This window comes from Lissotriton vulgaris, assembly GCF_964263255.1.
Source record: "Lissotriton vulgaris chromosome 2_1 unlocalized genomic scaffold, aLisVul1.2 SUPER_2_unloc_1, whole genome shotgun sequence".
Lineage (NCBI taxonomy): Eukaryota > Metazoa > Chordata > Amphibia > Caudata > Salamandridae > Lissotriton > Lissotriton vulgaris.
This window is the reverse complement of record NW_028240612.1, coordinates 2,637,568-2,655,215: the sequence shown is the minus strand read 5'-3', so window position 1 is coordinate 2,655,215 and position 17,648 is coordinate 2,637,568. Positions and strand designations below refer to the sequence as shown.

At 39.8% G+C, this 17,648-nt stretch overlaps 1 protein-coding gene across 1 annotated transcript in view; it reads left to right on the top strand.

Moving 5' to 3' along the window:
* The first annotated feature begins 460 nt into the window (after positions 1-460).
* Positions 461-17,648, top strand: part of LOC147672986 (nicotinamide N-methyltransferase-like) — a 32,909-nt gene continuing 15,721 nt past the window's right edge. The window contains exons 1-2 of the mRNA XM_086947837.1: positions 461-673; positions 8,245-8,431. Coding sequence (XP_086803963.1) covers positions 526-673; positions 8,245-8,431 — 335 coding nt within the window. The 5' untranslated portion in view covers positions 461-525. The remainder of the gene's footprint in view (positions 674-8,244; positions 8,432-17,648) is intronic.

The window sequence follows — 17,648 nt, the reverse complement described above, 5'->3', positions numbered from 1 at the left end:
AGATGCGTCACGTTGTAAATCGGTCATAGGGATGCGCCACGTTTACGCCGCAGTTGCGTGACGCAAACGAGGCGCATTCACAACATAAATCTGCCCCATCCTATTGCAAAAATTAGGCTCCAAATGTGTTTTTTCACTCGTCATCATTTGCGAAAATGAAAGGTCTGTCCTAGAACAGTTTGCAGAAGGCGCGTTTTTTAGCTCTCCCATATTCTGCACCTCTCAGGGGACCTAACGTTTTCTCGAATAGACTTCCCCGAAGCGATAAACTAAAATCAAACACCAGATGAGGAGACTGCACTGATGCCAGTAAACAGTGCAGACGAAAATACACAATGAATTTGCATGCAAATCACCGATGAGCTATGCCAGCAGACGCCAGAGACAACAAGACAAGGAAGGTGCACATGTCATATAAACCCCTAGAACATCCCACCGGAGCATCTTAGCTTTGGCATCTTCACTTTGGAGGCAGTGTTTCTGAGATAGTCACATAATTACAACACACCATTTACATCTGTAAAGATGGCATCAGGGCTGTCTGTGAAGGAGCTATATGAGATCCATTTTGATGCAAAATCCGTTCTTTCATGCTATTTCGTGCCGGAAGCTGAGTTAAAGCAGGATATAGTCACCGAGCGAGGTGAGCGCTTAGCCAGCTTCTTCAATTCGGGTAAGTTCAGTGTTTTTCACATTTTTACTGCTTGTGATCAATGATATGATTTGCACAGCAAGTGCCTACACTGTTTGAAATAAAATGATCTGTATTGAAAAATGCATTAATGGATAACGTCAATAACTATCAGATATTAAAGCCACACGTGCTTCTATTTTTACACCTCAGTGTTCTGCAGACCACGCTTATGGTCTCTTACCTCTGGCCTTGGTTCCTAGATCTATCACAGCAGGCAACAATTTGTTACCGAAGAGTTCTTTTTTGGGCCATCTCATTTTATCTGTTTGCAGTCTCACTAAACCTGTCTTCAGCTCATGTGAACCTCCCTTCTTATGACAGTGAGCTGCCCTTTGCTGATTGCCATAGCATTTTTACCTCCTTTGCTAGCCATTAACAATTTTTGCTGACTTCAGTCCTGAGTTTCTCAAACCCTTTCAGCATCTTTAACAGACAGCACTCCTTGTCACCCATTGACCTTTCAACCTCTCTACCAAGTTCCAGTCCCTCGCCATCTGTCCCACTTTCAGACTACCGTGCCAGCATCAGGCAACATCTGCTATAACTCAAAAGCTACGGCTTTTTAATACATTTGCATGTACATATTTTTCAGAGAGTACTTACCAGTTCTATAAATTGAAAAAGGGGAAGGTTTCTAGGGGTTGTCAGTATAAGATGCACGAATAAGAACAATTTACAAAAGTGATATTCTTATGCATGGGACCTAGAATCATATGCATGCCCTCCTGGTCTTTAACCTTCTCCTCCTCATCCTTCCATGCATTATGGTGTTTGTCTTCCACATGGTCCTATATCAAGTCCTTCTTGTCCAGGTTGATTTGGACATCTTGGCCTTTATCCTGACTCTGGTCCAACTAGCTCTGTTCACCCTTGTACTGGTTTCCTGAATCTGGTACTCCTGGTTCTAGTCCTTCCATGTTTTAGGTCTGGCATTCACAGTCCTCTTGGTTAGGCTTATCATGACCATCCTCACCCTGAACCTTTTCCTCAATGTCCACTTGGTACTGCTTCCACTAATCTTGGTCCACCTTACTAGGTCCTCTTGGCCTGGGCCTGGTCAGTTTTGTCCTGCTCTGGTCCAATTCTCATGGTTATGGATGGCATGCCATCCCTGGTTCTCATGGTTATGGATGGCATGCTATCCCTGTTCCTAGTCCTCCTGCATCTATGTTTGAAACCCACTATACAGGGTGAATTGCATAAGAAAACTGTTTACTAAACTGGTAGCTGAGTGCATCCACACTCTAGTGAATTATCCAGATGCATTGCATTTCTGTCTCTTCCCTTTACTTTCCTTGCTCCACAGAAGCCCCATTACTGTGTCTCACTCAATTTAGCTCCTGCTAGTGTTTCAAAGCAATGTGCCCTCAAGCACCAGTTGCTTGCTTTAACTGTCCCTCCCTCTGTGGAACAGAGACCACCTATCTCTGCATTTCCTGTTTGCTGTTGCTTGTCGATTGCTGCTGTGCTGCCAGGTATGAAATATTAAGCAAGCACAATCTGCCTTAAAAAAATAACGTAAAACCTGCACAAGACCTTTCATAAGAATCCCAAAATTACCCCAACCCTCAAAAAACATAAAAAGGAAGATTGTGACCATTAAAAAACCAATGTATTCACTTAAGTGAAGACAACATTTATGTAAATAACAACAAAGCCTGTTGGTCACGTGGTGCTGAGATATAACAATTAACACTGGTGAAGTTGCACAACAATTGATTCAAATAAAGACTATCAACTTGATGATTAAGTCCTATCAGCCCACCTGATGGCGGAGCCTCATCATCTAGGACTTCCAAAACCAGGTTTGTGTGCGATCGCCCAGTTAGATATTAGCAACGCATCACAAAACCGAGGTATGGTTACCAAAGTTGTAAGTCTAGATAGTGGGACTGATATGTGCAGTGCAAAAAAGGAAAAAGTGAAGTGGATTAAAATGGCTATCGAGGCAAACAAAGACCTTTAATAGTGTTCACCTGGATGTCAGATTAAAAATAGTGGACTGACAGTGTGAAATAATCACTGTCTAACTTGCTTGGTAGATATCAAGACAAAGATCTATACAGGGCCAACATGTTTCTGCCTTATTGTGAAATATCACTGGCATTCGTCAGGGCCAAGCTAAAATCTGCTACTGCAAGGGCACTATCATATGTGCTCAACTAAGAAATAAGAAAATAAACATACGAGTGATTAATTAGAAACCATCCTACCACATCTTCTCAGTATTGTTCTGATGATGCAATAGGTCTTTCCTATGTAGGAAAAAATGGAAAGAAAACATTGTAGACATTGCATGTGTATTATCCTTACAATAAAATCTACAGCGAGAGCAAAGTCAAAGTTGCTAATGCTTGTGCACGACCAGTGGTAATGTAAAATACTCTCAGACTGGACCATCATAACTCTGTGATAGTCACATATACAGTGTATTATGTTGCATCACACAATGAATAAGTATACAAAAGTTTAACACTTACCCATCAGTTTATGGGAAGTGGACCTCACCTCACCCGGCAACTGCTCGGACGAATAAGGCACCGCTCTAAACATACAAAGACAATCTCTGTGATAGATGCATGTCTTGAGGATACGTCCTCTGTGTGCTGTTGAAGAAACCCACCTATTTTCTAGTCTGTCTGCAACTAGTAACCCACCGGTGTCTTTGATGGCCCCATCGGACAGCTAAGGTATCTGGTCCCCTTTAACGGGGTACTGAATGGTTATCCCACGATATCTACCGATGTCTGTGTAGACCACTGGGACATGATGCTGTTTACAAATGTTGCAAGATGTCTCTCCTAAATTACCAGTACGATCTCTACCTCCAGGTGTCAGGGACCTCAATGGGGAGTGTCTTTGCGCCTAGTTTGGCAAACCTTTACATGCATCAATTCGAGCAAGACCATGTATTTAACCACAGTAACCCCTTCATCCATCAGGTGGTACTGTGGAAACGATACATTGATGACGTCTTGGTGATTTGGAGAGGGACGGCAACAGAGGTATCGTCCTTTCATACATGGTTAAACTCTAGGAATCAGTTTCTCAAGTTTACCATGGAGAGCAGTAAAAACAAATTGGCGTACCTTGACCTCCAGATCTTCCCGGCAGAGGGTGGCCTACAGAGTGAACTTTTTAAGAAACCGATGGCACGTAACTCGCTTCTGTCATTTCAGAGCTTTCATCCTCAAGCACTTCGCGAGAATTTACCTGTCGGCCAATTTCTCAGGGTTAGACGAAATTGTTCATCTAACACCTTGTACGAACATCATGCCAAGGAACTGGCACTCAACCTGAAAGATCGGCATTACCCCAACCAACTAATACGCCAGGCACGAACGAGAGCATTTAACAACAATCGTGAGGCACTCCTGCAACACCAGAGGCCCGAGACTACCAAAGATCGGATGACTAGGGTTCAAACTTTCACTACATCTTCCAATCAAGTGAAGAAAACCATACTGAAGCATTGGAAAATTCTGAATACAGGTGCAGGGACAATACCTCGCCCGTTGTTTGCATTTAAAAGGGGACCATCTATTCGAGATAACCTGGTGCACACTAGACCTCGCAACGAAATAAAACAAACCACCAACACCCTCTGGAACAGCAATCCAGTTCAAGGTCACTACCCCTGTGGGAATTGTGCTGCTTGCCCACAGACACGCAAGACCTTTACAATTGACATGGGCACGAATAGACCGTGGAGACTGACAAGGCACACAAATTGCAACTCAGAAAAAGTAATATACCTGATCACTTGCCCTTGCAAGAAGCAATATGTGGGGCATACAACGCAGATGATTAAGTCTCGCATCAGCGAACATAAAAGCACAATCCGCTGCAGGAAGCAATCTACAGGCCTCACCAACCACTTTCTGGAAGCAAATCATAAAGTTGAGGATTTGTTCTGGGTTGTACTGGAACATCCATACATTCCACAACATATTACTGATGTCTCCCACTTTCTTTTTGTCAAGGAGCAACGGTGGATTTACAGATTGAAATCTGATGTCAACGGACTGAATGACAGCATTCCATGGTTGTCCATCTGAACACAACACTTGCCATTGGGTGCCCTTTGATATCACAACAAGGAGCGCTGACTACTGTAGTTTGAGTGTCCCACATACCTGTGGCGCTCATTATCAAGCACCTTTCGTAATTACTTTTCAGGTTCAAAGTTTGGGTGTCTACTGACCTACCCATTTCCAGACTCACTAATAAAAACAGCAATTCTGATCATCTCCATCATTGATCTTAATCTTGATCTCCCATCTTTTATTAATAGCTTATGATAGCGCTTAGGGGTCCAAGAAAGCATGATAGCATATCTCTCCCCTGATTCACATTTATTCACTGTTGGTTGAGGTCATATAGCGTCCTCCACGCTACCTATGACTGATAATCACCCTTGAATTCCAACGACGAAGATCACTGTCCTATGCTATTAAGAAAGAAACTATCTTTGCTTTAATGTTTGTGACTACTGCGCCGCGGCGCCTGTGTTGGCAATTACATACTGCTCTCTCAACAACCCCCGCATAGATGCGGTGGGCTGTGCTGAGCATGGCAGGCTATTGCGCTAAAGCGGCAGTGTCTCGCTCCCGATGTGTAACGAGCACACTACCATCGAGCATGCGCGGTGCAACTCATCGGGCGTGCTTGCCTCCACGCCTACGCGCCCGCTGTCCGGGTCAGTCTGCGCATGCGCGGGGGACTACTGTCCTTCACAGCGCAATGGCAGCGCGTTAGAAGGACGGCCCAGCCGAGTGCAATCATTCACTCAACTGCGCTATAAATACACGTAAGTCCTGTCCGTCGGTGCCTCCCCTTCAGCTCGTGATTCCGCCGCAAGGTACCGACGGACAGGTAAGATGGGACCGGGTTACTTAGATCTAGGGGCTGTAGGCATTAGTTATAGTTTTGCCACTCCGCTTTACCAAGAGAGAATTTAGCTGGGACATCAGTTCACCAGTCACTAGCAGCATTAACAAATGGCTGCTTTTCAGTCACTGGCTGTTGTCTTGGCATAATGCTGTGGCACTTAACTCCCCCTATGAACACACTGCAGGGGACCAGATACCTGAGTCACTCATGGTACTGGGTAATACAGGCCCTAGGGACTTACTAGTCTTTATTTTGTCCTTCCCGCTTGAGGAATGGCTCTAATTTAGGGCAGACATCTTGCAACATTTGTATACAGCATCATGTCCCAGTGGTCTACACAGACATCGGTAGATATCGTGGGATAACCATTCAGTACCCCTTTAAAGGGGACCAGATACCTTAGCTGTCCGATGGGGCCATCAAAGACACCGGTGGGTTACTAGTTGCAGACAGACTAGAAAATAGGTGGGTTTCTTCAACAGCACACAGAGGACGTATCCTCAAGACATGCATCTATCACAGAGATTGTCTTTGTATGTTTAGAGCGGTGCCTTATTCGTCCGAGCAGTTGCCGGGTGAGGTGAGGTCCACTTCCCATAAACTGATGGGTAAGTGTTAAACTTTTGTATACTTATTCATTGTGTGATGCAACATAATACACTGTATATGTGACTATCACAGAGTTATGATGGTCCAGTCTGAGAGTATTTTACATTACCACTGGTCGTGCACAAGCATTAGCAACTTTGACTTTGCTCTCGCTGTAGATTTTATTGTAAGGATAATACACATGCAATGTCTACAATGTTTTCTTTCCATTTTTTCCTACATAGGAAAGACCTATTGCATCATCAGAACAATACTGAGAAGATGTGGTAGGATGGTTTCTAATTAATCACTCGTATGTTTATTTTCTTATTTCTTAGTTGAGCACATATGATAGTGCCCTTGCAGTAGCAGATTTTAGCTTGGCCCTGACAAATGCCAGTGATATTTCACAATAAGGCAGAAACATGTTGGCCCTGTATAGATCTTTGTCTTGATATCTACCAAGCAAGTTAGACAGTGATTATTTCACACTGTCAGTCCACTATTTTTAATCTGACATCCAGGTGAACACTATTAAAGGTCTTTGTTTGCCTCGATAGCCATTTTAATCCACTTCACTTTTTCCTTTTTTGCACTGCACATATCAGTCCCACTATCTAGACTTACAACTTTGGTAACCATACCTCGGTTTTGTGATGCGTTGCTAATATCTAACTGGGCGATCGCACACAAACCTGGTTTTGGAAGTCCTAGATGATGAGGCTCCGCCATCAGGTGGGCTGATAGGACTTAATCATCAAGTTGATAGTCTTTATTTGAATCAATTGTTGTGCAACTTCACCAGTGTTAATTGTTATATCTCAGCACCACGTGACCAACAGGCTTTGTTGTTATTTAGGTAGTTACACAGGGGGTATTAGCCTGTTTGGTCGTTAAACACTTCCCTCGGACCCTCTCTTACGAGTTGTTATGATAGACAACATTTATGTAACATGCTTTAAAAATATAATCATTCTTTTCCTAAAGTTGAATACTCTTGTACTGCACTCCAAAGTATTTGTGTGCAATATCCTAAAAAAATTGAAACAGACGTTGTAGTTATACATTTCTTATTTTAATATTAGCGTGAATGTTTTTATTTAAAATTAATTTTACTGTTCTTTCATCTGTAAAACATGTACCTTAATTCATACACATACCTTTGTACGTACTTAAGTACATTTATATACGTATTAACTTTCAAATGCTTTGGACATGATGCATGTGCATTGAGTCCCTTTTCTCTCCATGTCTACCTAAATAAGGACCTCTTTCCCTCTAATAATCTGGACACTTAACAAATAGTACATGATTTCTACTTTTTAGAATGTGCCAGATAAAAAGTGAAGCCTCAGATATTTAGCTGGCCTCTGGCTAAATAGCAGGGATTATATACTATGTGTCCATTGGTCTGAGACATAACTACAGCACAGACACTAGCATGATATATAACAACTTGTAATGCTTACTCATCAGCTACCCTTAAAAGCAAACATCAGCACCAAAATTACAGCAGTAGAATACCAACATAGCCCATATAAACCCTCAGATGTAGCATTGATTACAACACTCTATGACAGTGTTATACACATGAAGTCACAAGTTACCTGAGATGATTGTATAAAAATATGCACATTGATGTTCTGCTGAGCTTAAATACTTATAAAGATGGCAGTCGAGATGAGAACATTTTCCAACGAGAAAGTGGGAGATTTTGAAAACATATCATGGATTGTATTTTCTCCTTTAGCCTATATTGAGACAAAAGACGTTTTATGCAGGAGATAGCTGAAATAAAGCCATTTTTGTTTAAAAGTCAGGAGTATACCATATGAATCAGATATATTGTCATATATGAGTATTTCCAAAATCCTTGAATGAAAGCCAAAGTTTAAAATGAATTTAGTTTTGTTCCATTTTATGTGATTGAAGCATTGACAATAGTGCCTACTATGTGTGCATTCAGGGATATTTTTTTCTGTCCGTGGTCACATTAAAAGCACTCATAAAATAAATATTAAAGACAAAAATGCAGCATATTCAATCTGTTGTGTTTTACTTTTAATCAGGTAAGGTGAAAGGGGATATCATGATCAAGTATGGTGGATCATTCGTACCTTCTTCACTTTTACCAGCCTGTGAATCCTTCAACAAATTCATCATAATTGATTTTGTGGACAGTAATCTAAAGATTTTTGATCAATGGTTGAAACAGGAGCCTGGATCTTTCATTCCATGTGAACTTGAAAAGTACAGGTATGATTACTGTGTGAAAAGTATTTGTTTCTGAATTTCTTCTGGGTTTACTTAACTTAGTTGCAGAATACGGTGGGCTGCTATGAGTCCAATGTAACAATCCTGAGAAGTATTACTGCTGTTTACTATGTATACCTTCTCTCATCAACTTCCGGTATTTATGGAGAAAATACAAAAAACAAAGGTTACACAGCTTATTTCCCAAGGTGGGCTTTCACATGAAAATCAGGACTTTCAGAAGCAATTTTTAAGGAAAGTGTTAATTATGTTGCGTTACTCACTACTAAAGCATAAGGAAGTTGTGTACTCACATGCAAAAAGTTTGAGATCATAAAGCACCAACTATTGCTCACAGAAGCGAATATTGCAACAGCACATGAGATTAGTAAAAATGAAAAGCTCCATGAACTATGGTTAAACCAATAATTTGGAAATACATGGAATATGTTTACATAATGAAAACTTCACACATCCAAATACACGAACTATAATGGTAAATAATAGAGCATACGTTTTTGGGAAAATGTTATGAAAATAATCTTAACCCCTTAAGTGTGACAAGTCTTCACATAAGGCTGCATTTCTGTGTTGTAGACTTATTTAACCCATTAGTTTGCATAATTTACCCAAATAGAGTGCTTTGGAGGTAGCGAACCTCAAGACTTTCTCCAAAATTCGAACTCGTTAGGCCTGGTTACATGATTGCTGACATATTTATAGGAGCCTCATACCTCCAGTTTTAGATTCAGCTGATTTACTGCTCTAATATAACCAGTCAGTCATTTAAAACCTCACTGCAAATCTCCTGCAAGACGTAAAAATCAACATTCCTAAGCCTGAATTCTTAAGGGTGGTTTCACGATCAGTCAAATAAAACGTAAAAAACATCATCAAGAGAATGAAGGAAGAAACAATTTGAATGAAGTCAGGATAAGGGAATGCAGCAGAAAGTTTAAGTGAGTATATTTTTAATATGAAACTTGTGATTTAATGTTTCCCCATTGGGTAGGTGTTCCAATCTTCCTGTACATATCCCATTTCCTGTATGTTTTCAAGCCGGCCTATCCTGTTTCTTTGCTTCCCTTTTCTCTTTTACATTGTTGTTAAGGGTTGGAAAGACCATCTTTTGTGTGAATTTCCCCCCTGATTTTTGCATTGATAGTTTTTATTGGGCATACAGCTCTGTGCACTTTACCCCTGCTAACTCGTGGTAAAGTGCTGTGCATCCCCTTTAAACATAATGAAATTGGCATACACCTGATTGGTATATTTGACTTAGCTATAAATCCCAGGTATTTGGTACTGCAAGTTAAATGTCACATAGGGTTAGCCTTGGGCACCCCCAGAGCTCTGTCACAACCTACATTATAGCTTGTGTATATAGCGCTATTTTCACTTAGAAGCATAAATGTGGTGTAGACTTTTGGGGCACTACATCTGTTGGAGAAAAGTGCTTTGTGTGCTACATCTGTTATAGGAAGAGCTTCATTCTCCACATAAAGAAAGCCCAAAGAGTGCCCAAAGACAAACAGAAAACCAAATCACGCAGGAAGCAGCCTTTTTGGAACCAACTCTATAAAGGCCATGCCCTGTGGACTGCGTCTTGCTTGGCAACAGCCTCCATTCCTTCAGCTGCTGCCAGCCAGATCTTCCATGCTTACTTCTGAGTATCCAAAGAATCCAGCAGCCTGATTCATCAAGCCGAAATCGGCTCGCAAAGGGCCAGATTCTGAGAATCTGGCCTTTTGCGAGTTCTATTTTTGCATTTGGGATTCATCATCCCAAATGCAAAAATCGGTAATAGCGATGTCGCAATTTTGCGAGGAATTACATTTAAGGAATCTCTATTTGAGATTCCTTAAATGCAATTCATCATCCATTAAAAAATTGCGAATTCGCAATTTCGGCCCGCTATTTACCGCGAGGTTAAACCTCGTGGTAAATAGCGAAAACTTAGAAAAATGCTTTTAAAAGCATTTTTCTAAGTTGCATGTTCCACACACACATGTCCTTTGGACATGTGTGTGCGCAACACCTGTTTGAATTTTCATTTAAGGGGTGCAACAGGGTGTCCTTTGGACACCCCTGGCACCCTTTAAATTGCTATCTTATTTGCGATTAGCAAATTGCTAATCGCAAATAAGGAATATGTAGGAATCGCATTTCATTTTGCGATTCCTACATGAATCCCGTATTGCGAGCCTGTAATAGCGATTCCTTATGAATCGCTATTACAGACTCGCAAAACGGGTCTGTCATGAATCAGGCTGCAGGTTCCGGTTTTTCATCTGTGGCTTCAGCACTCCTCAGTACAGATCAGACTCTCTTCCCAACGCATCCATCACAATGTTCGGCAACCTAGAAGACAAAATGAGAAAAATCTTTGCATATGAGAACAAATTTGGGTGATTGACACACAGTTATTTAATTTGAAGACACATAGCAAAAAAAGCATTGTGACTCGAAGAGAAAGACGAGCTCAGTGCTTGGGAACTAAAGAGAATATGAACTGGGCGAAGTTGACTCTGAGTGTTAGCTATTGAGCTGGAGTCTAAGCCAAAGGTTGTCCAAAACAACTGCCCAAAACAATCCCACTTGCAAGTCAACAAGCTTCCTACAAAAAGGTATATTTTTGACATTGTTTGATGTTATATTTAGACCTGGGAGAATTATTAGATATGCCAGAGTAATTGAAGTAATTTCAGTAATTACGCAATACTCTTCTGATGCAATATTACACTAATACTCCAGCTTGATAAATTAAGTGTAATTTGGGGCACAAATCCCACAGCAGGAGCAGAGGCACTACAAACTATAAGAGAGGGAGTGGCTGCTGGCTACTGCTGTACGTGTAGTGTAGCATTAAGTGCAATTTTCTTCTCACAAAAGGCATCCTCAGGTCCATTTTGGACACAAGGATGCATTTTGCACTAGGAAAATAATGCTAAATGCTGGATTACACTTCTCACACAATTATGCATAATTACATGTAACTTTGCGGTAAGTGCAAGTAATTAAGCTAGAGAGAATTATATAAGTAACACACACAACAAGTTTAAAAACGTGTGAATAAACAATCTAGATTCCTTAGTCCTCCCGTAGAACCCCCAGTACGGAAGATGTCTTTTTTCTTTCTCAACCCATTACCCTCTTTCCCTTTATACTTTTCTTTGAGCAAATGTATCAATATTCACCTGCTCGCAGAAGTGCTTAGGGACATTTGTGGCCTATTGTTATCCATCGCTCTCGCTGGGCCAGAAACTTAAGGTTAGTGGAATTGTTTCTGTTATAGTCTGACAGGCTCATTCCCCCCTGTTGTAAGTTTTAACAGGGGGGGTTCACTGATAGAATATCGATGTAACAAGCATCGATGTTCTAAATATCGAAGTGAAGCTATAGAATACAAAAATATTGACTCCCTATATTTAAACAGGTAAGTCGAATAAAAAATATCGAAGTAAAAAATATGGATGTACAAAATATAGTGTAAAAAATATATATAACAGAAAATAAATGTATTAAATATTATTAATATTTTTAACAAAATAAATTAAATGTAATATACATGTTAACTAAATATAACATAAAAACTTAATTTAAAAAATATAAATACATAAACATAAAAATGTATACATATATATATATTTACTTAAATATAATTTATTAACTATTAACTTTATTTAATTTTTATACTTTTTAATATATAAAATTAAATAAATACTTATATCAACAATTAAAAAATTTTAAAATAACCATTTTAGAATTAATTCAAACATTTAACAAAAAGAATTTAAACAAACATTTTGCTATTCAATAAATACAACAGTAGGGAAAGTGCAAGATAGCTGAGGGGTGAAAACAAAAAATTACTATTCCCATTCCAGTGAGTTCCACAGGAGGGAAAGTGCCAGATAGCGGATGAGTAAAAACTTACTATTCTCACTCCAGTTAATGCAAAAGTAGGGAAAGTGCTGGATAGTGGAGGGGTCAAAATTATTAATTTTTCCACTCCAGTGAGTGCAACAGCAGGGAAAGTGCCGGATAGCGGATGAGTAAAAATTACTATTCTCACTCCAGTTAATGCAACAGTAGGGAAAGTGCTGGATAGTGGAGGGGTAAAAATTACTATTCCCACTCCAGTGAGTGCAACAGTAGGGAAAGTGCTGGATAGCGGAGGGGTACAAATTATTATTCCAACTCCTTTGAGTGCAACAGTAGGGAAAGTGCTGGATAGCGGAGGGGTAAAAATTACTATTCCCACACTAGTGAATGCAATAGTAGGGAAAGAGCAGGATAGTGGAGGGTTCAAAATTACTATTCCCACTCCAGTGAGTGTTACAGTAAGAAAATTGTTGGAGAGCAGACAAACAAAAATTTATAATTACATTTAAATATTTTAAAAATGTAAACAATATAAAAAATAAATAAACAATATTAAATAAATAGCAGATTAAATATATTAAAAATTAACAATAAAAATAGTATTGAGTGCAACAGCATGGAAAGTGCTGGATAGCAGAGGGGTAAAAATTACTATTCCCACTCCAGTGAATGCAGCAGTAGGAAAGTGCAGGATAGTGGAGGGCTCAAAATTACTATTCACACTCCAGAGAGTGCAACCATAAGGAAATAGTTGGATAGCAGAGAAACAAAAATAATTATAACATTTAAATATATATATTTTTTTAAATAATATAAAAATAAACTAACAATATTTGAAATATAACAGATTAAATATATAAAACATTAACAATAAAAATATTATATACAGATATTAAGAAGGTAGAACTATTATCTAAAATAAATAACTGTATAAACAGTATTTATTTAAAATAAGCAAATATTAACAAACATTTTTTTAAACAATAATATATTTATTACATTTCCCAGCCTATAACACCACACCAATAAAACTAAACGTCTACATTTTCATTATAATGTATTTCCATAATTAACATATTTATTTATCATTTGACAAATTATTCATAATAAAGATAATTAATAAACATCGAGTAAATATGCATTTTAACACTATAATATTCACAACACACACCAAAAATGAAGAACACAAATACCATATTTAATTACTAATTAATAATTTGTAATACAAAACATATATGCACCACACACATATAAAATATATACTAACCTACATAACATTAATTCAAAATTTATATTTTTAACATCTATATTAAACACTTCGATATTTTTACATCGATATTACTTACCCAAAGTTGATATTCTGCACCACAATATTCTATCGATATTCTTGAGCTACGATACTCGGGTAAGTCGATATTTGTGATTCGATATTTAGTCTCTGCACCGGTATGCACATTACACAATAATGTACTTAGAAATAATTCAGCAAGAAGCACATTTCTTAGTAAGCTTTATTAACACGTTACATGTACACTCTGTCCAAGTCCAATCCGTACCCTTGCATTTGGTGTCCGTTTGGAGACAGCTCTAAGGTTCACGACTAACCATCGCATCAGCTCTGCACCATTGACACAGTGCCATTAGAAAAGTGCTTTTATTCTATAAATTGCATCTGAGCCAAATGGATCAGAAGGACACTTTTGCTGACATTATCCTGGAACACTGTGACGGAGATGCGCCAGAAATGCAGCTCTGCTGACTCTATCCTTCATCTTGAAAAGGATGATAGCCTACTCTACACCAGATCAGCTTCCTAACACATCATAAACAGGTATGGGGGTTGAGGTGTCCCAAAGGATCTGGCAGAGGGTACTCATGCTATGCTCTCACTAGTGTAGGTAATATTATATAGGAGTATAAGTATAGTCATAAACACATTTAAAAAATGTTTAAAACGCCTTTGCATATCTTTCTTGTGTTTCCCTTGGGCATGCAAAAGTAAATAAATAAAGAGTAGATCTGTGTTAGACCTGTCAGCCTTAGGGTGGTCTTCCCTCAAACATTTTGCCTGATGCCCTACTATGTTTGCTTATTTTTTTTATTTGCCTTAGGACTCTGAGCACTTTACCGCTGCTGACCAGTGCATGTGTTTCTCCCCTAAACATGGAAACATTGCTATGTGTACAATTGGAATTTTTCATTTACTTGTAAGTCCTTTGTCAAGTGGTATACCACATGCCCAGGATATGTAAATTAAATGCTACTAGTGGTACTGCAGCACTGATTATGCCACCCACACAAGTAGCCTTTTTAACTTATCTCAGGCCTGTCACTGCACAGCCTGTGTGTGCAGTCTTACTGCCACTTTGACTTGGAATTTAAAATCATTTGCCAAGCCTCAAACTCCCATTGTGTTACCCCTAAGGTAGGCACTAAGAAGCCCATAGGACAGGGTGCTTAGTAAGTGAAAAGCACATGTCCTAGTAGCGAAAAAACACTGGCATTTGTTTTTCACTACTGTGAGGCCTACTTCCCTCGTAGGTTACCATTGGGAATTCTTCAACAAACTTTTAAGCTGTAATTCCTGATTAGAAAGAAGGAGCTGTGTCATGTTGCATAACTTTGGATTGTTAATGATGAATCCTTTTAACTGGTAAAGTTTGATTTAGAATTACTATTTCAGAAATGCCACTTTTAGCATTTCTCTGCTCTTACAGCTCTGTGAGTCTGCAGCCTGTCTCCAATACACATCTGTGGTGGGTGACAGCTACACTTTGTGTATTCCTTCTAGACAGCCACACAAGCAGGAAGGTTAGGTGTGTCTGAGTACTCATCTGCATGCTGATGGCTCTTCTTGGGTAGCAAAGGGGGGGAAAGGGCTAACACTTACACCTGACTAAGCAGTCCAGTGTCCCCACACAAAGTGCTGATTACTCCCTACTGATAGTCTGGAGCCAGGGCTGGGAAGAAAGGACCTTTTTGCACTTCAAAGGCCATTCTTTGAAGTCACCCCCACTTCAAAGGCAGAGCTGGGTATAAGTACTGGGTCTCTGACCTCACCAAATCAGACACCTCTGGACCTGTAACTGAACTCTGTCAATTGAACTGCTGTGCTGAGTCAAGGATTGGCACTCGGGCCATTGAACTCAGTACTGCTGCATTACATCTGCTGCCACTGCATTGGGAAGATCAACGCATTGATGCTTCAGCATGGATTAACCTGGTGCATTGCATTCGACCACCGCACTTGGAACCATTGCTTCACTCAACAGACCTGATACATCGCCACCACTGGGGGAAGAAAATTGACGCATCATCTCAACCGAGTGCTTTACATCGATGCATCGCTTATCTGCACCCTGCATCTTGCGGTTGTTATCCAGAATCAAGGTACTCTGTTCACTGGGCCTGCCTAGCTCCTGTCCCCGGCCAGCACTCCATAGTGGTTGGCTTGAACTGTTGACCTTGTCCCGGTCCAGTATGTTCATATAACCCCCATAGGCTCCTAATGCTTCTAAGCACTAGAAGCACTATTATTCTTTCAAAATTCATAACCCCGTTTCAACTTATTGGATTTTTGTTGGTTTGGTCTTGTTTTATTTATATTATCACAATCTAACTTTTCAACCTTACTACAGAGGAGTCTTGTGTGGTGTTTTAATTGTGTTACTGTGTGCTGCACAAATACTTTACACATTGCCTCTTAACTTTAGCCTAATTGCTCTATATCAATTTACCCTAAGGGGAGCACAGGTTAAATTTTAGTGTGCATTTTACAAACCCTGATTAGGATTGTGGTTCCTGCTTGGACAGAGTGCATACATCTGCCCACCAGAAACCCAATTTCTAATAATCCATTTTGACAATTTCCCTGGGGAATTAGAGTTGCCATGTTCTGAGGTTGCAGGTACCACTAGCCTGGTAAGGTTAGGGGTTCAGATGGGGCACTCTGAGCTAGCTATGATTTGGGCCAACATACTATGATAAGATGTGTGAACTCACTCCCCATATTTTGAGGGTTATGTTGTCCGGATACACAGTCCTACTTAATTCATAGTCCAGTCTTTTAATGAATATTTACATTATTTGCATTTGAATGGATTCAAAGACTCCACAGGAAACACTATCAACTATAAATTGCTTTGCAGAAAGGTCGCACATCTTAAAGACTGCTCGCCACAAGCTCATATAAATCATACTTTGAGCCACCAGCATATTGGAATACACATGGCGGTGAATTCACTGGGTAATGAAGCTGCAATAGCAGCAGTTCATTTTTCTGTAGTAGCTGCAATTACTCATTCACATACGAGGGTGAATGGTGACATCATGGTTGCTGTCAATGCTTCAGTCAGTGGCATGCCGTTACCTAAAAACTTTCTAGCAAAATACTTCTATATACTGAGTGCCCAAAACATAACCTTTTGCTCGCATTCCCAGAGTGGGGCATTGAATGATACCAGATCAAGACCACAGGCTAGAATTAATCACACCAGTTCATGAGGGTTCAGTGTTCGCTCATGCAGGTGTGGCGGCTACAGTTTTATTGCTACCAAAACGCAATTTGTGACCTGGCCTTTATAAGCAGACCAAAGAATACATCCTAAGCTGTGACAATTGTCAGAAAATTTAAAGTTCAGCCACAGCTCGCGTCCCGCTGACAACACTCTTAGTCTCAAATAAATCTCTAAATTGTATCTATTTGGATCACTGCCAACCTTTAAATGCAGATGGTTCATTTAAATAATATTATTGGCAGTTGATTCATGTTCTAGATTTCTATGGGTGTGGCCATAGCACTCAGCTGATCTTGAACTGATAAAAAATGTGCAAGTCTTTATCGAGACATATGCAGTAGCTACATTCCACGTAGACCAGGGCCCAGGATTTGCCACTAATGCTTACTGGGATACCATAGGAACCTTGGGTATTGCTGTGCATTATTCCTCCCCCTATCATCCTCAGTGAAATTCTACAGTGGAACGGGAAAACTGTGACCTAAAGTGGCCCTTTACAGCTAGAATATTAAGTACAGGTTGTAGTTGGGCCCATCACTTATATGGATTCCAGAGAGCTTTATATAATCTGTCTGTATGATCATTGGGCGGCTGTACCCCCCTACCATGTCCTGTTTTGCATTTAGATGTGCATTCCTGATCTTGTTAATCCTAGCACTGAGGTTGCAGATACTCTTTTTGACACCAATGAATGCTTTGCTGTCTTACCAGAACTACAAGACCTCCAAAATGTGCACTCAAATGGATTTACTAAACGTTCCACCACTGATGAAGTGAAGGTACAACCAGCAACTTCTGGCTGGATTCCTTAAGTTGAG